General features: G+C 39.3%; 1 protein-coding gene across 1 annotated transcript in view; it reads left to right on the top strand.

The window, feature by feature from the left end:
• The window catches only part of RORB (RAR related orphan receptor B), a 137,230-nt gene extending 115,522 nt beyond the window's left edge, over positions 1-21,708 (top strand). Inside the window, exons 5-10 of the mRNA XM_054809882.1 lie at positions 9,865-9,986; positions 11,174-11,306; positions 13,247-13,354; positions 14,486-14,596; positions 20,681-20,793; positions 21,265-21,708. Of these exons, the coding sequence (XP_054665857.1) occupies positions 9,865-9,986; positions 11,174-11,306; positions 13,247-13,354; positions 14,486-14,596; positions 20,681-20,793; positions 21,265-21,420 (743 nt within the window). The 3' untranslated portion in view covers positions 21,421-21,708. The remainder of the gene's footprint in view (positions 1-9,864; positions 9,987-11,173; positions 11,307-13,246; positions 13,355-14,485; positions 14,597-20,680; positions 20,794-21,264) is intronic.
• The last annotated feature ends 537 nt before the right edge of the window (positions 21,709-22,245 follow it).

Below are 22,245 nucleotides of genomic sequence, written 5' to 3'. Positions count from 1 at the left end.
AAGCTCTTTGGCTATTTCTGAAAGCAATTTGACTTGTCTTTCACTTAAGTCAATTTATATCTCAAATGCAGGCCAACTAGTAACATCACAATAATTTTACCAGTAATGGCCATTGGCAGCATTCTTAGCTGAGGTTCAGTCACGCTACAGACCATGCACTATAGTGCTGCAGAAAATGCCATTTTACATATTGCCCTTTGTGTTTATTGTGAGGATAAGTGTTGCAAGTGGGAATACAATCAGAAATTCTGTTCTCAGAGAGGTAAAGTTTAATTACTTCTGGCATATGATGCATGTTTTCAAGAAATAAAAATTTTCTACTGACTGTTTTTCTGCAGCACCCAAGAAAATTAGGTCTCATCTTAATTGTGGTTATGACTATTTGAACAATATAAGCAGCTGAATTAAGCAATGAAATTAATAAAATCAGTGTCATCTTATAACTGAGATTGAGGATGTTGAACATTTTGTGCTCTTTTGTTCTGTTTTACTTACTTTTCAGAGTGTTTTACAAATGAATTAAAAAGATGCATTAAATGGTATTAAAAATAAGCTTACATTTCTAAAGCATGATAATATAGTTCTTTAATGTGGGTACATTTCTAATCCATTAAAGCAAGTATATAAAATTCCTCCTTTTCTCAAAAGATATGAATATTTTCTTGCATAACCAAACTTGACAAAATATGTTCATTCTATTGAGAATCCAAAAAGCAGTTAGAAAGCAACCATTTGTAGCAGTCAAAATATGTAAAATACTATATCATACATCCCATATATTACCATATATCATGACAATCTTATCAAGAATAGCACTGTGCTGCGAATATTGTCAGTTTTGAAATCACACGAAAAGATCAATGTAAAGCTAACGGTATTACTGAGGCGTGCTGTTGCTGCCGGTCGTAGGAATAGCCATTCGGCTGATTCCCTGTTGTATGCTTCAGAGGAGCAATGTCAGTAACAGAAGAAATGGTATCTGACTTTCTGAAAGAAACCCTCAAAAAGAGAAGGCCAGAGCATGAAGGGCTGGGACACGTGACGGATGTTGTCTTGCAGGGTTGTGTCTCAGGCAAAACACACAAGGAGGCAAACATAGCACTGCAGATGAGAATCAAGAGGTCAAGGCAGTGATGATTTAGGAATAACTGTAGTATACGGAAGTGGCATACTGTCTGCAAAAATTGGTTTGAATTAGTAGTGATATGTTGCTTACATCCTCATATGAGCAACCCCTTTATCTCAGTGTCAATGCTCCCCATTCTTAATGTTTGTATATGTTGTTTCTGGGCAGTCAGCACCAATAATATGCATACTTACCTTGTGCTTTCTGAGAGCTTAATCTGGGGTCCATACTGTATTTCTTTGTCATCCTGGACAACATTGTTTGACCCTTCTTTAATCCTCAAGCACAAGGAAGCCAAGAGAAGCTTGGTTTTAGAAATTGTTTTCCTTCCCAGTACGCACGCAGCATTCTAAGTTTGACTTCCCAAGGCCATAGCTCGCTCACACTACGTGTCTTCTGTCTGGCAGATTTCATCACTCACTTCATGCTTTTCACTACTTTACACCTTATTCTTGAGAACAATATAATTGTGCTTGTTATACAGTTTGTGATGTTGTTCGTGGCTCCATAGGTAATGGTGTCTTTCTTCAGTCTATTTAATTGTGGTACTTTATTTCACAGAACAATGACAATTATTTTATATAAGAGGGAAAAGATATGAGAAAAAGGTGGAGCGAAACACACAGGAGAGAAACATGGATGTGTTTAGTGGAAAAAATGCAATGCAACAAGACATAGGGCTCAGACAAATGCTGGAACTCATTATTAGAGCACAGTTTTTATAGTGCAGTAGTCTTGGGGGAATGAAAGTCACATGTAAATTGGAATAGTTAAAGCAAGATATTAAGGCATGGAGCACTGTGTTGTGTTCCTTTATGACTGCATGGACATTTTTTGTCTTGATCAGTGAAATCTCTGTCATTGCTTATGATAATCAAATTGTTTCACTGTCTGACACTATACACTGACACCACTTTGATCCAACTCAGCTGCCGCACTACAGGAAAGTAGAACCATCGTAGAATGTTTTATCATTACTTTTTAAAGCATTTCTATACCGAGATTTCTTAAAATCTTTATAAAAAGCTAAATGTAAGGCTGTGGCAGTGAAAGAAGTGCTAAAATGTATGTCTAACCTCTCCTAGCCTTTTGCAGACTATGACAGGGTAAACCCTTCCAACCCTAGTTTAAAACCCTTGATATTCCAGTTGTTCCATGCATATTTCTAGGTTTCACAGTGAACAATGTCCACTCCAAGCAATATTTGGTTAATTGTAATAAATGAAAACACATTCTTTTTTCGGAACAGTCTCAATTTTAATATAAAGATCACTTGATATATGCTATGCTGGAAGAAGTTAGGAAACAGCTCATCTCAATGAATTTGTGATAATTATGTGGTGCCTGTAGAGTCCATGTCCCGTAAGCTCTAGCTAATGCCTTGGTTACTGCTTTTGCTGCTAGCTAAATGATTTCTAATTAGTACAAAATATACGTTTTTACTAAATTGGCTGAGACCCAGGAAAAGTATTATTAAGTGGAGACCTTTAAGCATTTACAAAGATCCTCCAGGATTTAAAAGAATTCTGGGTCCATCCTCTAGGTTCCTCCAGATTAGGACTTCATTCAATTTTATTGTGAATTCTTGTAATTTATTAGCATTTTTTTGAAAGGCAAATGAAACACTGATTTATTTTGAAGGGAGAGAGAGCAAATACAGAATTCACACATATAACATTGCCTCAATGTGCAATCTGTTCCTGACAGTAAGCATTCAATAACTTGAACACAAGGGAGGGTTATTCCTGAACTAGATTCAAGCACTTCTAGTCTCATATGAGTGTTTAATGTTTCGTATCATCTTCCTAGGCTGCATATTGTGTAGTGTTACAAATTTATTAAACAAATGGAGCTTATGAAATTTGCTAATCTATAACAGGTTTTGAAAGGGAAATCTATTGTACATTATGACATTGAGAATGCCAGAGACAGATGAAAAATGGGATGAGATTTTTTGCAAATGCTTTTAGGAAAAAGTGTTCCTGCTTTCTGCAAAAAAAAAAAAAAGTTCAGACTTTTCAGCCAGTTCATTTTAAAAAATTGGAACCAATTATTCATGTTTCACAGCAACCACAAGACATACTTTCACTTTATTCTCTGTGTCACTGCCTTTACTACTGTCTAAGAATTTCTTGAGGTAATCTGTGTAATGAAACTGGTTTGCAAAATTTTTGATTTTGCAGTCATAATACCCCAGAAGAGTGGTGATCTGATACCCGGCTGGCATTATGTTGGGTCCTAGAATGGAGATTTTTATTTAGAATGTCTAGCTGGAGTTTTGATAGTTGTACAAACTACAGCCAAAGCTGTGGTGTTATTGCAGCATTAATTCAAAGTGGATCCCTGCGAGAGCTCAAGTTAGGATATAAGCTGAGATGAGCTCTTAGCTACTCAACTGGATCCTAAGGGTAAGTGGCAAATTAAAAATTCATTATTCATTTTAATTGAGGATGATTATCAGTGTTTTAGGAGGCACACTTCAAAGTTCTTCAGTTCCCAGTGCAAAAGAAGGGAATGCTGAGAAAAACTAGAGTCTCTCCTGAGAAAAGAGACACAAATGAAAGAACTAAAGAGCCTGTAGGAAACAGACACTGCCGAGTACTGTGGATAATTTCCACTTAGCAGGCCAAATTCACAGCTGGTGAATGTTGGATGCACTCCATGGAGTTATTGCACCCATCCCCACCAGCATTGTACGTGACCCCAAGTTGGAGTTTTTCCTCAGTATTGTAGTTTGAGATCTCTGAATATTACAAGGAAATGTCGGGAAAAGGCAGGACTGATTCATCAGCTGATGATAGACCCCTGTAGGTCTGTGCTATGCTGATTTATATTATCTAGGTTGCAATGTTCATTTTTTTGTACGTACTTAGCATTTAAGTAGCTCCTAACTCACTGGTGCAATACATGTTTGAGCTGTCATAACCTTTGGACAGTGCCTTTTGTGAGGTATCCACTGAAATCTAAAATAAGAAATTACGGGGCGGGGGGGAGGAGAAGAAAGGGGCGGGGGAAGAAAAAGGAAAAAAACCCCACACTCAAAAAAAAAAGAAGAGCCCAGCAGAGTAGCCAAAATTGGAAACAGAAAAGGTCATTTGCTGTTCTGGAAGTTGTGAGCTGTAGTCCCAAGTTTGTGTGAGAGGTGTGTAGCTCGTGCACTGTTGCCCTTCCCTTGCAACATATGCTTTTGGCCTGTTCTGCTGATGGAACAGGGATTTTGCAGTTTTGCTGTCTGCCCAGTCCTCCTGTCAGGACCATCCAATACTTCTTTGCTAGCTACTGTCCAGCTTCAATGAAGACAAGCAGCAGTCTCAGACACTTGGGTTCCCTCAATCTTTGGAAAAGAGGCTCCTCAGCAGGTGAAGGAGACAGACGACCTTAGGGAAAGGCAGAAGCCATAACCCAAGCCCATGTTCACCCCAAAAGATGGTGGCTGCTGGCCAATGGGCCTGAGCAGACCGGCCCCTTTTACACATTCATGGTGACTCTTACACAGCCAAACACGGGGTACGGGAGGTCAGAGAAGGAATGGCAAGCAATATTTGACACGTCTGTAGGAAACCAGGAGGGGTTTGTTGCACTAATTGTGGTATAGTTTATGTCACTGTTTGCTGGGCCATCCTCACAGAATCAAGTCTTTTTGTTCCCTCTGTAGTTTTAGGTAGGTCAGGCCAAATTTAAAAGCCATTTCTTTTGCTAAAACAGCATTGATCTCTCGTGGTCCTCCTCATCCCCTATCTTGTCTATGCCCTGTGTTCCACATCTCATCCATTAGATGCTGCTTTTCCCTGATAGCTTCATTTAATTCTGTTAGCACCAGTGAGATCCTTCGTTAACGCTTCAGGACAGTTCCCATCAATATTTGCACGTGGCCTCTTTTGGATATTGGCCTCAATAGTCTAATTTGTAACCACCAAGCCACTAGCCCAGGAGCATATTCCGTAGATGTTTATTTATTTTGTTATCGTGTTCCCTTGCACGTTGTATAGCCTTTGGTTCACCCACCGTACGTGTATGTCTTTCTGTTACATTTTTGTTGCTCCATCTAGCCATAGGCAGTGAGACCATCTTGTCTGACAAGTTGCATGTCACAAACCATAAAATTACATACACGCACACAGTATTTCTTTCCAGAAACCCGCAATTTTTTCTCTGAATGAGAACAAATCTTTTTGACAGAAAATCCTTCAGCTTCCTGATGTACAATTTTCAGCTTCTTCTGGACATCTCCTACTATTCGACTTTTTTTTTTTTAACACTGCTGCATTGTAAAATGCCGATTAATTTCTCTCCCCATCCAACTGGCACGTTTCAGGGCCCCACCAGCAGTACCGGAGCTGCTGTGGCAGGAAGAGCAGCATTCCCACCCGCTGCAGGGTGTGGAGGCCAGCCCAGGCTCTCAGGTTTCTGTTCTCTGGACACAACAACCAACAACATCTAGGTTTCCTTCTCACCCCTAAGAATGGACAAGACTTTACAGCTACAATAGTGGGCCATTATAGAAAAATACTCAGATATATGCAGGCCAGAAATGAAATATAAGTGATCATTCCAGGATATATCTTGTTCGAGTATTTCTGATTTTTCAAGACCTCATATTGGTTACAACTATTGACTGTTTTCTTGATTATGTTGTTTCTGGCTTACCTCTCTAGAAGCAAATATGTTTTTCTAGACTTTTTTCTTTTCTTCTCTTTTTTTTTAATGAAACAGCATTTGTACAAAAAGTGTCTGCTTTTCATGAAAAATTTCAAGGTACTAATACTAAGAATTCTTCAAATTTAGAACCAAGATATCTAATGTAAATGCTTCCACATCACTGTGCATGCTGGAGTTCCAACACTGGGAACATGTTATTTTCTGTGGGCCATGTTTCCCAGGCAGTCTGCCAGGATATGCTATGGCTTTCAGATTCCCTGTGGTATCATGTAGTATCAAGTGAACATGATGTGTGGTATGTGATATAGCCCTAATATAATAAAGCTAGTATATAGACAAAAGGGGAGGAGTGAAGCACCTAGTCTACATTTGTGTTTACATAATATGGCAGATAAGCTTTACAAACCCTGCGGTTTACAGCTGTAGTTATTATAACGATGATGGTGTACAATCATGCAGGTTCAGTAATTCTTTCAGTTGGAATTATTAATTTTCACTCAACAGCTGCAGCATTTGGTGCTTGTAAAATAAAATGTTGCAGACTTTGATTCTCACACCTGGGTGTCCAGCACCATCTCTTTTGTTTTCGTTTTCATAAAGCAAACCTTGCAAACCTGCCGTAGCTTATTTAAAATGGACACTGACAACGTTTCAAGCAGAAATGCAGTTCACATTGAGGTGACAAAAAATAGAGTTGTCTTTCATAGTCCTTGCAGCCCATCCAAACAGAATTCCCAGTTGTGTTCATGCAGCTTCCCAGTGTAAGGGGAGCCTTGAAATCTCTAGCTCAAGTTTTAAAATAAAAATAATATGAAATTAACAAAAGTCAAGTCTTGGTGGAGTAACCATAGTGGACTCTTCCAGCGTGGAGGACAGCAGGGACAGAGTGGTTGAGCATGACCCCAGCAGGGAGGGTACCTTCGTAGGATTGAGGCCACAGCCTCCACATCAAGGTAATAGCTCTCCTCTCACTGTATGAAGGTGTTTGCTTTCTTTCCTCATTGTCCCTTTCTTTTTAGTTCTGCTAAAAGAATTAATCTGTTGAACTCAGGTGCCAGCAGTGCTTCAGAGCTGCCAGGTCTCACAGAAATGCATCACATTTTGGGTACAGCATAGTACATGTGCCATGTGACAGGACAGGTTTATATTAGATGTCAGTACATTGTTCCCAGCGGATTAGGAACTTCTTTCTGCATGGGATTTGCTGAGATGTGTACTGATTCCAACTTCATTCGTAAAAAGATGCTAAAATCTTAAAATGTCAGGAGAAAGGGCTATGATCTTTGAAACCCTTTGAGAGTGATGTTCTTTGCTCTACCTGCATTGGATCTTCTGTTGCTGGACCATCTTAGAAGCCAAGACAAGCTTATACTTTTACATCATGTCAGCTCTGCACACCCAGTGTATGCTGTATTTGTATGAAGCCCCTTCCAGGGACCCCAGCATTGAGTGCAAGCAAGCAGCCTCTTCTGCTCCTTATGCTGAATGAGCAGTCCCCTCCTGCCCTGAGACTCAGTGTACCCTTTCCTTCACACACTCAGACTTGCCTAGCCTGCGGCACAAGAGTTTCAAGTCTGTCTTCCACCTGATTCCTCTTTGGATGTCAGCATTCGGAGCTGCTGCTTGCTGCGATTGCCTTACGCCTTCACACATCTAAATGGGATTTAATGTCAGCTCAACATAAGCAGAAGTACATAAGGAAAAGATGTATGAGGGTAAAACACAGGATGCCACCCCTACAAAACCCTGAAGATTTTTGTTAGCTCTTCAGTCCTAAGGTAAATGCATAAATGGTAGGAGAAGGAGTGGTGCTGAAGATCTTTGCAATGATGTAGAACTGTTAATCAAGTATGTTTTGAGGTCAGTGAAATGAAAAGATCTTATTTTCAGATTATTGGCATCAGGTCACCTTATCTGATTTGGAATCTGTCTGTGCAGTACTATTGCAGTGTTTGAGGTATGTATTGGTAGCACTTTCTTTATGTCAAAAGTGTGAAGAGTTCCATTTTGTAACAAATGGTGAGGCTAGAAGAGCTGGACTAGGAAGCGCAAGAGAGCAAAAGACCAGCCAATGGATTCAGAGAGCAAAATCCTTCACCATTCAGGCTACAGAATTGTAATAAGAGTTGAAAACATACTTCTTTCACTGGTGTTTTAGATACAAGACCTAAATGTTCCTCTGACCACACCTCAGTTCTGTCTGGTTAAATCCTTCCAGGAACATAAGTGACAAAACCTATTGCTTGAGCTTAACCTCTGCAGTCTGGTTTACCATGGTTAAAGATGTTTCCAGAAAGATGATATTAAAACTGTACTTTAAATAGAAGAATATGGGGGTAAACATCTGAAATTTCTAGGAAAGGTGGGGTTTACTTGCTTTTCTTGGTTAAAGAAATGCAAATAAAACTTTATTGATCCTTTAAAAATAATCTGTTTAAATTCATCATCCCTTTATTCCAACATGCTCATTTATATGTAAGTTTTTTACTATTAAATGCAACAGCTTACCATCATGGGTTAAGACTTGCATCCAACTTTCCATTAAAGAACAATGGATAGATCCCTGTACTCACTAATAAGCACTTTCAGTTATCTTTATGCCTGAATCAATTCTTCCACCAGGAAGCCTAAAGATAGTGTTGACCTTTAAAGGGATACCTGTAAAAATTGAATTGAGCAGGTTTTATTGTTCCTACAAAAACCTGGAACTCTTTTGTGTTTTCTTCAGCAGCTTTCCACTGAGTCTCAGCTTATTAACTGTGACAGTAGCACAGGCATCTCACCTTTAAATGACACTCCTACAGCAATGATTGCAGGGAGCATACACATGTTTACATCCATTTTTCAGCTTTCCTTCTTGCTGGTGTCTTTAAATTCAGTCAATATTTGGCCAAAGAAATAGTCTTATTTTGGGGCTCCAAGCACCAGATCCACCCACTGTATGCAAACTGTTGAGGATGTGAACAAGTAAATGATGACATTCCTAGTTCTTTCTACTCCCCGTGATCAGCTTTGGCTAATGCATTGTCAATGTCCTTTCCTTTTTTGACAAACATGTTTTCTGCGAAATGCTAGTTCTGCCATAAGGCACCAGTTCAGTTCTGTGACTTTGACTTTGTTCCGTTGTTTGAAAGGTATTCAGCCTAAGCAATGTCTTCAGGCCGAAGCACTGAGCTTCATTAGACGTATAGGTCTCCAAGCTGCAAAATAAGAAATCATCACATTTCTACAGAGTGCTTTATTAAGACATTTCAACTTCCAGTGCTAATGAATTCATATTGGAAGTTTTTGTGAAGGTCTTTGTAATCGGCTGAAGTGGCTTAAAGGGCAAAGATCTACTTTAAAATACTTCCCTGAGAAGTTTACTCTTAGTTTCAGTGGGATCTCAGGCCAGCACTGAATGCTTCCCTTCTCCTTTGCATCCTGCATTCCATGTTACACAGTATTTTCTAAGGCTGCAATTTCAGAATAACTTTAAGATAATTTAATCCTATTCCCCCATCTCTCCTTCTAAAACCCAGGATACTAGTTCTAGCTTTCACCTCTTGCTAGCACCAGTCTTCATGCTCATGTTCACTGAGCTACATCAGAAATTGATCCAACTGAAAATTAACCTTAGAAGAAAAGAGATCTGTTTCCTGTTTTTCTGATATGAGCCACCCCAAGGTAATGCAAATGCCTATGTCAGGACTGAGCAGGCAGAGCTGGGCAGCTGCACAGGCTTGGGCCAGGCAGAAGTGATCAAGTAACCAGGGTCTCCAAATGACATTTATTTAAACATGGCAGGGTGGGGAGGGGGGGTGGAATACAGAAGGAAAGACTGAATAGTTTTACAAGATTCGTTGTTATTTTAATGTACAGATTCACTATTTATCAAGCACTGATTGGCTTTGGGTTGAATAATGAAACATTTTGCTACTGTCATCTTCAGAAATAAAAAAAAAAATTAGGTAGCATTGGAAAGAAACATTTTTTAAAAAATCTGCATTTTCCAACAACTTCAATGTTTTCAACATTTTACTATTGCAAATCACTGTTCACTGTTTCATGCAAGCTGTTTTTTATTCTCCTCTTCACAGATCGAATTGCACAGAATATCATTAAATCTCATTTGGAGACATGTCAATATACATTGGAGGAGCTACACCAGCTAGCGTGGCAGACCCACACATACGAAGAAATTAAGGTTTACCAGAGCAAGGTACAATCCTGTAATATGCTGCTGCTGTTCCTTATGGTTTGAAATTGTTAACAGTGTAATGTATTTGGCCAGGTTATGCTGATGAGTTTCATGTAGGTGAAAATAAGCATTTAAATATCTTTGAAGAGCTGGTTACTGAAAGCAAAGGAGTGGTGCTTCATAAAAAGAAGCAGCTTTTTTCCCAGCACGTTGGGATGTTTGCTAATGTTGAAGCTTAGGCATGGTTATGGAATCCAGCTTTCCATGTTTTGCTTGTTATCACAGGACTTTTTTTCCTTATAATTTTGAAAGCACATCCCCTTTTTATGTGAATAACAAATATCTGTCACTTATATACAATAGATGACAAACTGAAAGTACTCCTTAAATTGAAGTTGTTCAAAACTGGGTAGAAAAATGATCTCATTACACTATATTTTTGTTCTACCTCTGTGATTCTCAGGTCAAGTTCAGACTATTTCACACTGGCACCTCTTCAGATGTAGTCCAGTCAACAGAAATCTTTGTGCCTCTTGCACTGGCATCACTAGCAGTGATTCTTCAGTCAGATTTCATTTGGCACATTAGCTGATAATGTAAGAGACAGAAGAGACTCCAGCTTGTTCTTTGAAAGTTGAGGGGCTATGCAGTACTAGCAAGAATAAAAACACACTACAGCTTGTAGACCTGTGCCATGCAAACCAAGAGCATCCGTTTCCTTGTGCATGCAAGGAAAATGATTATCAGGGAGATGAAATTTTGATGCAATCTGTGTTCAGATTGCAATGATACTTTAATTATATATTATTTCAAGTTTCAAACTAGCAAAAATATCCTGTTGGATAACTTAATAGCACTGTGCCACTTCTTCCCTAAGAGTACTCTGGGACGTTTGCATTGTTTGTGCCACTGTTTGTCTATCTTGCACAAAAGCCGACATTAGAATCACATTTTAACACTGACCAATGTATTCTCCCCCTTTGAAGAGGCAATGCCAGAGTTCAGATCACTGGGGCAATGAGCTTGTGAAAACAGCCTTCTAATGAAAAGTGTCAGGTACCTTGAGAAGCAGAGATGCTGCTAGCTCTCCTGGGGATGGGGGCAGAATCTGAGAAGTGCGCCTTTCTGCAAGGCCACCTGAAACGCTTAATGCACTGATGAACCCACTTGCTCACTGCTTTGCTTTTCCATGTGTGTTTTCCCGGAAGACCAGAGAAGCTCTGTGGCAGCAGTGTGCCATTCAGATCACCCACGCTATCCAGTACGTGGTGGAGTTCGCGAAACGCATAACAGGCTTCATGGAGCTCTGCCAGAATGACCAAATTCTCCTCCTTAAGTCAGGTGGGTAAACGCCGGAGGCTTGAGACTGGTTTAGCACCCAGTGCATTTGAAATGTGCTCTGCTGTTTTGTTCTGCAAATCATTTTAATTTTGAAAGAGCCTTAATTTCAGTCTGTTTCATTAACTACATTAACCCTTCCATATTTTTCCACATTAATCATGTTACTGCCTTCTGATCCCCTTCCCTCTACAGTCGATTGTGGTTATTAAGTGCCCTCATGCACACAATTGTTGCAGAAACTGCAGTCTCCAACCTGACATGTGGTGGAAGGACCCTGCGATTTGAGCTGGTCAAATCAGTCATCTGCCACCCTGTAAAATCTCCACTTGTCATTAGTCAAACGAACACAGGCTCACCGGGGCCTGCCTCTGTGGTCATCTCTAATCTTTTTAATGAGACTACAGAAATACCCTCCAGCCAGTGCACAGGGGGGAAAATCCCTGCTGGCGCCAGTTGGTTTCAGAATAAATGAGAGCAGAGTACGGTGGTATGCTCCGGCCGCGCTCTCTGTGTGTGCCTGGGTGTGCACGTGTGTGCATAAGGGCAAGGGGGAAAAGGGTTTCCTTCCCTGTGACGGGACTCGGTAATTTCTGTCCTCCGGAAGAATCATGACAAGATTTATCGTGACTGTGTAGTAACACTGCCAAACCAGGAGGACAAAATGGTATAACCAAGTGAATCACAACTGGTAATTAACTGCATTTACCCTGTCATATCAGTTTCTTGCTTCCTCTGTGTGTAAAAGGCAGGATGCTGTGTGAAGCGGCTTGTTAAAGCACAAGAAGTGCTTCATATTTCCAGGGAGAGCTCTTCATTAAGGCTGAAAGCTGATGTGATCCAGCACTGTACACAGAGGGCTGTGGCTCACTGTGGGGCTGCACTGAGACGGTGGGCACAGGTGCAAAGGGAAGTGGTACAGAGACCCTGGGAACACACAGGCAATGTCCTGGAAAAACAGAGTCATAGCATGAGAACTGATATTTTAAAGCTCATACTAATTCCAAAAATTCTGCAGATGTAGATGCTGAAGTAAATGTCTTCATTTGCCTGGCAAAACTAACAACACAACTGCACCTCCACCAAAAGATATAGTTATATTTGACTGTACTGTTGGACAACTCTGTCTAGGTTCAGCATGTATAAATATGTCCAGTTTTATTTTCTGTTTTTCTGTTAATGCTGAGCAGGAGTTAGAAAATCAGGACTTTTCACTCAAAAGCATGACTGCAAAAGAATCCTCAGATGCAGAGTTCCTCTTACAGGGGATTTGGATTTAGTTAAGGGATGCTTAAATTTTTTCCCTTCATTTTCCCAAGCTGTATATCTTTACAGTTAAGAAATAATAGGGAAAGATAAGTAGAAAAAAGAGAAAGGTTTCTTTGGCTATTCCCCAACCTCAAAGGAAAAACAAGGGAAACAAAATAAAACCCAATTTAGGGGTGTTCTTGACAGTACTTTAAGTTTTATGTTCTCTCTAAAAACACTTTGTGGTGTTCTCCCCCTCCAGGCAAATGAAGCTGGGATTTATATAGGTATTGAATTAAGCTGCTTTTTTGTATAAAAAAGGGTTAGTTATTAAAAAGGAGTTTTAATAAATGCCTAATTTACAGAAAAAAAACCCCAAACATTTTAAATAAAAAATATTTGCCCAGGTCTAAATTCAGGTTACGTCCAGGCTGCCAGTTTGCTGCAATGGGGGGAAAATCAATCTAAAGAAAAGGTGGTTAGGCTGGATGAGAAATTACCTCTTTCTATAGTCAAAGCAGACAGAAATATTTTTTCTCTCATTCAGAGATATATCATCTAGATACCTTCAAAGAGTGTCTATCCCTGCTGATGTTTCTAATGACTGATGTCGTCTTAAATATTTTTTGAAATTTCCTATATTCTGATGTTTTGCAGTAATGTGTGGCACTTTTGCTCTTTTTTGTGTCTGACAGGCTGCTTGGAAGTGGTTTTGGTGAGAATGTGCCGTGCCTTCAACCCACTCAACAATACTGTTCTGTTTGAAGGAAAGTATGGAGGGATGCAAATGTTTAAAGCCTTGGGTATGTTGGTCTTCCTCTTTTCAACCAATTACATTAAGCCACATAGTGACAGATTTATCTTTCTGAAAATAGTGACCTACAATGAAAATCTCCAGTAAATGTTGAATCCCCAAACCTCTAGGCTGGAACTAAAAACCAAAAAAGGTAACTCCGCTAGCTGCTAGCAGTGATAGGTGTTTTTCTCTAATAAAAAAGATCAACATAAGGGTTTTTCAGATAGACTTCTTACTCTGCCATCTCAAGTTTTGATAAAACGTGAGTGTATGGCAGGAGCCAAGTAGTTTATCTTCATAGTTCAGTTATGCTTGATATAGCAAATCAGTCCCATTAATTGTATCGTGCAGAAGGCAATTTTAGCCCCAGCGACAAATGGACTAAAACAATGAACTGCTACAAAATACAGATGACAATTTATCTAAAATACTGTTTTGCCTAAAACTTTTAAGCTTATTTAGATTCATGTATTGAAACAATTGCTTCATTTCTCAGCATGATATTGAATGCTACCTGAAATGTTAATAGCTAAATGGATGTCTTTTGCCCATCCATGAGACTGATAAATTATCAGAAATTTATTCAAGACCAAACTCAGAGAGACATATTTGCTTCAAATGCATGTATTTATCACATCGGTATATATTTGTCTTATTTGCATATAGATAAATGTAACACTACTTTACAAGTTTCAAGCATTTATGAATTTATGAATTAGTTGATTTATTTTGGTGTTTATCATGTTTTCACAGATTTTTATAAATATTTGTACTGTTAATTAATAAAATCATATGTGTGAAAGTTATTTAGGACTGGTCATTCATAACTCTTAGATTTAATATCTGTTTAGAAATAGCATTTCTTTCCATACTGGGAAAAGAAAACCCTCTTCTAAGATGTCTGTGCAATTTTTGTACAGGTCATGCCCCCAATTCCTGATAATTTTTGTGCTTCAATGGATGTTTTAGTGATACGTATTTAGGCTAGGTGGAATTTTAATAGCTGATGAAAGGCACTTGTTTTGGAAGTACAGACATTGACTCACAACTTTTTTTGACACCAAAACAATCCACTTTTCATGGCAGGTTAAAGAACTGATAAATTTCTAGCATTGATTTTGTCCTCTGTGGTCTGCAGGTTCTGATGATCTGGTGAATGAAGCGTTTGACTTTGCAAAGAATTTATGTTCCTTACAGCTGACTGAGGAGGAGATTGCCTTGTTTTCATCTGCTGTTCTGATATCACCAGGTAATTTTTCATTCTGAACACCACAATGATTTTTTTTTCTTCCCTGTCCACCAGCTGTTTAAAATGCATTAAGCAACATTAAGCAATGTATGAATTACCCAAATATACTTCATTCCCTTTTTGGTAGACTGTCAGCAATTACACATACTGGAAATAGATCTAAAGTGTGGGGGTAATGGACAAGCAGTGCAAGCTGGCATTCCTCCACACCACGTACAGAGAAACATGGTGCTCAAGGAGGTGCATGTTCCTCCTCGCATTTTCAGGGACCTCAAACCTCACAGCCTTGAGCATATTATATAGTCCCTAACTATGATGGGCTTTTTTCTGTGGGTATAAGAACATAAGCAGTAAAAATCTGTATGAGGTTCTGTCTGAATTTAGCTCCAGGTGAGAGGTGGTGATTCCAGGAGCAACATGCTCTTTTTCATGTATTCATATATCATGGCTCTGCCCAGGCAAGCATGCATTCAGCGAGTGCTGCCTGTCTGACTGCAGAAAAGAGCTTTTTGTGATTGAGTTGACTTGAAAGGTGGATCTACTAGATAAGCTTACAGTTTACTGTGGGATTTTTAAACATGCCTCATGGGAGGTAGAACCCCAGTTCCCACTAAGAGTAACCTCTTGAAAGGCCTTTACAAAAAAATCCATTAATTATTTTTCCAGCCTGTTCTGCTAAAGACTTCCTCTAGGTCGCTTTGCCCTTTTGCACATCTGTGGTGGAGATTATGTTAGGCAGAATTAGACTAGCGCAGATGGTGTCAACATGTTTATTCTCATCATTAATGACACCTACTGAAAGGACTCTGCTCCTTTTATTTTCCCTTTGAGCAGTTCTTGTGGTCATCTGCTTAGAAGTGAAATGGTTGAGCTGGTGGTTCTTCATGGTGTTAGGCCAGGATCTTCCAGAGAGGACCCTCCAAGCAGCCACCTTTTCCACCTCAGAGATGTCTCAGCTGCGCGCAGGGGTGGGAGTTGCCTATGCACTGTCCCCCAGATGCCCTGACTTCTTCTGGGACAGGGTATCTGCAGTGTCCCGATGGGTCCCTGTCCATCAGCCCTCCCTCAGTCTGAAAAGACTAAAGTTGTGAGCATGACAGAGATGTGCAGCCAGTGCTCGCTCCTGGTTAGCATTAGTGGCCTGTTCAGCAGACTGACTCAGTGCAAAGCTGAAGACAACCTGGAAATTTGTTTGGGATCTGGGCTGTGAAGTTCTTCAGTAAGATGTTAACAGAAATTGCAGAAGATTGTTTCACTGTTTCCAGCGGACTTCACATTATGAAGCCAAGGTAAGCAGGAAGAAGGTGGTAGGAACCTTGTAAGCAGGATCTGTATTTCTGTTTTTTAACAACTTCAGGTTTTTTTTACTCTTCAGGTATTTTTCTTACAGTTAGGAACAGGAAAAGTAGGAGTTAGCTGAACTGACAGAAACAATTAGATCATTTCAAAGCTGACTTCAAAGCACTTTAGATCAGATAGAGGCATCAAATCTGTGGGGAGAAAGAAAATTCAGTTACGTAATTTCTAGCCAAATTGAAAGGAAGTCATATTTCTATCTCCCAGGTAATCTTGCAAAGGAGAACTAGTTATAGCTCTATTCAACAAAAACTGATCGCAGCAAGCTTCTAGCATCTCAGACTGTCCTGTGCTTTAGATCTGGTCAAAACCTATTTAAGTAATGGGAATTTTCCCACTGATTTAATGGATTTTGGATCAAGCAATTTATGAAATGTGCTTAGATGCAGGTAGGCATTAAATGGACATCAAAATTTTGATTCAGCTCTGCAGTTCTATATATTTTCTTTTAGTTTAACAAGCACCAAAATCTCTTGTATTCTGCCACCACTTCATGTTGCCTGAGTATCCACACTCATTTCTACTTCTTGCAGCTGTACGAAGCACTTGAAAAGCTAGCTACTCAGCACTGGCTTTGAGCCAGCTATATTGCAGGCATGTGTTGTAAAAGCTTTTCCATTAACTCTAGTAATGCATTTCAGTCCTGATATACATCAGTCCTGATACAGCCTTGCAGAGCTGGGTGTCTCTTGAATAGCAGCTTCTGTTTCTCCGAGGTATTGCAGATAAGTAGAGGCAATTCCAAGGTGTTTTTCACTATAATCAAGCTTCAGGGTTGAAGGTAGTGCTATGAGATGAAATATTTCAATAAACCACGGTTCCTGAGTTCATGTCCAAGTTGGATTTTTCCTACTGGCAAGCAAGAGGGCACAAAAAATGTCTCCTATTCCTTTAAGCAAAACAAACAAACAAAAAAAGTAATGTGAAAGTGCTTGGTGCATGCTGACTTGTCTGTATGCATGTGTATTTTTAGTCATAGAAGATGCAATGAGAAAGAAATGATGGGCTGCAGCAGCATGTACATGAGTGAAAATAAAAAGTCTGTAAATTTGGATTGTGCAGATAATTCCCATTTCAGCTGGGCTGCTATGTTTGGGAGTGAGAAGGCAGGGAAAATCAGTACAGATTGAACTGACATTGAAATTTGCCATTTTCATACAAAAATGTTAACGGTAAACAATTAAGAAAGAAATCATTTACTTCCATACTAGATGTTCCAGTTTCTTCACAATAAAGTGTTTCATCTTGGGAACATACATAAAAATTAAAAAATGAAGCACTACTTCTCAGAAGTACCTGCACCAGTCCTTCCATCCACTAATATAGATACAGAGAGATTCCCTATGGGAAGTACTTATATTCAAGTTTCTTTTCTACAGGAAGCACCAACCTGAAAGGTGATTCTTGTGCTCACAGTGTTCAGGTAGTTTACAGAAAAAAGAGCTAAGGGAATAAGTGGAACTAAGAAGATCCATTACTACAATTGCTAAGGTTGCAAAATGCAGACCCATTCTCCATATGATTCAAAGCACAAATCCAGACTTTCCACTTTAGGGTAGACCTAACCACTCTTCTTGGAGGTGATTCTTTAACTTGATTTCTGATTATTGGCTGGACGGTTGCACTCAGAGAGTTGCGATCAACAGCTCAATGTCCAAGTGGAGACCAGTGACAACTGGTGTTTCTCATGGGTCAGTGTTGGGACCAGCACTGTTTAACATCTTTGTTAGTGACATGGACAGTGGGATCGAGTGCACCCTCAGCAAGTTTGCTGACAACACCAAGCTGTATGGTGCAGTTGACAAGCTGGAGGGAAGGGATGCCATCCAGAGGGACCTTCACACACTTGAGAGGTAGGCCCATCCAAACCGCATGAAGTTCAACAAGGCCAAGTGCAAGGTCCTGGCACATGGGTCAAGGCAATCCCAAGTACAAATACAGGCTGGGCAGGAAATGGATTGAGAGCAAACCTAAGAAGAAGGACTTGGGGTATTGGTTGATGAGAAGCTCAACATGACCTGTCAATGCACACCTGCAGCCCAGAAAGCCAAATGTATGCTGGGCTGCATCAAAAGAAGCATGGCCTGCAGGTCAAGAGAGGTGATTCTCCCCCTCTACTTCACTTTCATGAGACCCCACCTGGAGTACTGCATCCAGCTCTGGGATCCCCAATACTAGAAAGACATGGAGCTGTTGGAGTGAGTCCAGAGGAGGGCCACGAAGATGATGAGAGGGCTGGAGCACCCTTCCTATGAAACCAGGCTGAGAGAGTTGGGGTTGTTCAGGCTGGAGAAAAGAAGGTTCCAGGGAGACCTAATTGCAGTCTTCCAGTACCTAAAAGGGGCCTACAAGAAAGATGGAGAGGGACTTTTTTATCAAGGAGTGTAGTGATAGGACAAGGGGTAATGGGTTTAAACTAAAAGAGGGTAGATTTAGATTAGATATAAGGAAAAAATTCTTCTCTGTGAGAATGGTGAGACACTGGAACAGGTTGCCCAGAGAAGTTGTGGAACATTTCCCCCTCCCTGGAAGTGTTCAAGGCCAGGTTGGACGGGGCTTTGGGCAACCTGGTCTAGTGGAGGGCGTCCCTGTCCATGGCAGGGGGGTTGGAACTAGATGGTCGTTGACGTCCCTTCCAACCCAAACCATTCCATGATTCTGTGATTTCCAAGGTTAAAACATTGTAGAAGGAGACCAGTATATGCCAGAGCCCAGTGGTAAGACACTAGCCTGGCTATACCCTGTGTACCAGTTCCTCTTCTGAAATTCTGACTGGCCATGTTCTTTTTTTCCATCTTCCTTTTGCAAAAGCAGATCTTATAAGTTGTCCCTCATCTTCTTTCCTACTCTGTTCTCTATCCTAGTGGCCTGTGCACTCTTTAAAGGTACACAAGTTCAAAACCCAAACGGAAAAGTATAGAATTGAACCACTACTTCTTGTATCCTGTATGGGTAGCCACTGATCTACTGACTTTTTCCTGCACTTTTGTGAATATAACTAAAGATACGTCAGGAATTCCAGCCAAATTTGCACATGGTTGTCAGGTGGTAGAAACCACATTTGGGGAGATGAACTTAATATCCATTGTAAAAGTTTCACCCAGCTCTTGTCATGAATGTAGGAACTCTTGTGTTATATACAGCATGCTCCATGACAGATAAGTGATTAAACCTGTCCTCCAACAGCCGCAGTCTATTTTTAAGCTTATTCTTGTGACAGAAAGATAAATCTTTAAGGATTGCTCTCTGTGATAAATCTTTTTTAGCTCCAGTCTGCCAGAACAGGCCTTGATTTAACACTACTGAAAGGCATGTTTTTGCAATAGCATAAAATTTGGCACCTAACCTGTGAAGTCTAAATATTACTGTGTGCTTATTTGTGTAGATGCTATGTGTGCTCTCAGCTAATTCTGTTTCTATGGCCACTGGTGGCACAGGATCCATTGGCTTACCTTCTGGGAGCATGATTCTCTAAGCCTTGCAAAAAGATTATTTTCTTTTCCTGATCATCTGTTAAGTAGCTAGAGGTTTGGTTTTGTCTCTTTTCACAGTACTTGGTGATGAACACTTCTCAAACACCTGTCTCCACAGACAGTCAGACAAATGATAGAATCCTGTTTTTCCTGAGATGAAATACTATTCAGCTCCAGTCTCTGTAGCACGTGTGCTCATTGCAATATATTATTTCTGTGGATTATTTTAGTGACTGGGAGTGAGTGAAAGAGGTCTGAAAGTGAAAGGGATTTTCCTGCATTTTTCAATTTGTACATGAAGATTCATGCTCCGTAATAAAATAGATTTTCTCATTTCCTGTTTGAAAGCTAAAATCTATACCCAAGAATTGGGTATAGATTGAGGGAGACAGGGAGGAAAAACCAAGTTTCCAGCATGGGAAAACAGAAGGTTTAATAGTGCTGTAAACACACTGTATTAATGATTTTGGGATTGTCTTGGGGTCTGCTACTTCTGTCTGTTTGTCTCCAGAAGCTATGACTTGTGAGAATATAGATCTTAAGGAAGACCTCCTACACTTGGGTTTGAGTTCAGTAGAAGCCATATAGGTTTCCAAACGACTGTGTTTGTAACTGTTATTCTCCCAGATAATCTTTTATTTTGTGTTGTTTAAAAAGAGAACATTTTTAAATAATGAGAAATTTGCACTTCAAGACATTGCAACAACTCATAATTCTTTTGAATTATTAAAGGAATTCTTTTGAAGGAAGCCATTTCTTTTTATTCAGAATATAATATTTGGTCTCAAAATGTTAGCCTAGTAAATAATGAGATATATTTTATTTTAATTTTTAAATAATTATATTCTATGATTTTCAAAGAACTGTTTTGATCAATATGTTTATTATTTATGTATTAAGACACTGAGATAACATGACATGTTTTTCACCTAGCCAGTATGAAGTTAGAAGAACCAACAGAGAATAATAAAATGGTTGGGCCTTGTTTCATTTCTACTCCTATCTTTATCTCTAACATCCTATTTTAAACCAAGAGATGCAGAGACAACATTGTGTTCCTGTACACTTTGTTAATTAAACTCTTAGGTATTCCTTTTATGGATTAAGATACTTTAGCTCTGAAACCATGTCTTAATTATCATGCAGTCCTTCCCTTACGGGAATTATGATTGCTGTGAATGCTTGCCAACATGGGACACTGTGTTCCTCACATCTGTGTATTACTGACTTTACTTCTTGCCTTCCTTTTTCTCAGATCGAGCCTGGTTGATAGAGCCGAGGAAGGTCCAGAAGCTTCAGGAAAAGATTTACTTTGCACTTCAACATGTGATCCAGAAGAACCACCTTGACGATGAGATTTTGACAAAGGTAAATTGTTTAAACAAAGAGCCGAGTACTGATTGATCATGACACATTTTTGTAGCCATTTCTCCATGTATTGCCACATTAATGTAAGTTAAAAGCAGCGCATTATGTGCTTGCAATGTATAGGCTTGATTTACTCTTGTCCCTGGTTCCTCTTACTCCATTTTATGTTCAATCCACTAACTATTTTAACTGGTACCTTAGCAAGAATGAGACTGCCTTAAAAAAATACCCCTGGAGGCATTTCCTTGTTAAATGCATTTTTGGCACTTCGCTAAAATTTCCAGGACAATTGTTTTTAGTTTCTTACAGTAAGAACAATGTCTGGTCCTTTGGATGGGTAGTTTTGATGGAGTTCAGAGTATTGCATTCAGTTACCCAACAAGATGTTAACGTAGTTCATTTTGGAAACTGTAATTTATACTAAATTTGCCTCGTCCCTCTTCTTTTTCTTTTTATTTTAATGTTTCACAGTTAATAGCCAAGATACCAACCATTACTGCACTTTGCAACTTGCATGGAGAGAAACTACAGGTATTTAAGCAATCTCATCCAGATATAGTGAACACACTGTTTCCTCCATTATACAAGGAGCTTTTCAATCCAGACTCAACCACTGGCTGCAAGTGAAGGGGATAATAGAATTTTCACGTAGTCATGGAATGCGTCACTATTATGACAAAAAGAAATGTTTTCATGAAGAACTTATTAAAAATGTCACTACTGCAACACTAGGAATGTCCTGCACTTAATAGAATTATTTTTCACCGCTACAGTTTGAAGAATGTAAATATGCAACTCTGAGTGGGGATGTCTTTTTTCTCTTTTCTTTGTTTACCTTTTTTTTTTTTTTGAACTGACAATGAATATACAAATATAGGACACTTGGTGTTATGTTTTTTTTATTTTATTTGGGGATGTTTTGGGAGACAACTGTTCCTAGAATTTTATTGTAGATATACATGAGAATAGAGCAGTACTTTGCAGTATTACTCTTGCTGTTTATTGTTCAAATATAATTTAAGAAAATTCCACTTATTAGACTTACCTATTTCTATGTTTTTAGATAGCTTAATGCATGTGGAAATTTGTAGCTGTCTTGAAAATTATGGTGCATGTATGGAATACACATATATATATATATATGTGCTATATACTTTTATATATATATATATGTAGGTATTATATGCATACATGCTGTAGCTTAAAAATCCCATGCCTACTTTTAAAGGATGCTCAGCCCGGCAGTCATGCATTTCTTATTCTCCAAGTAATGTATTAGATTTACTTTGGGCAATCAAGATTTGCTTTGCCAGTCAGAGTTAAATTATCAGCTGCCGATGTGTAATGACAGGATCACTTCTGAGATATGTGTAATGTAGTGCATGTGTGCAGTCTGTAAACGAAACATCAGGAATGTATCAATGGTGCAAAAGCCTTGTCTGGATGATTTTA

The sequence above is a fragment of the Grus americana genome, chromosome Z, assembly GCF_028858705.1.
Source record: "Grus americana isolate bGruAme1 chromosome Z, bGruAme1.mat, whole genome shotgun sequence".
Taxonomy (NCBI): Eukaryota; Metazoa; Chordata; class Aves; order Gruiformes; family Gruidae; genus Grus; species Grus americana.
The sequence above is the reverse complement of the archived record's forward strand: the minus strand, read 5'-3'. Positions and strand labels throughout refer to the sequence as shown.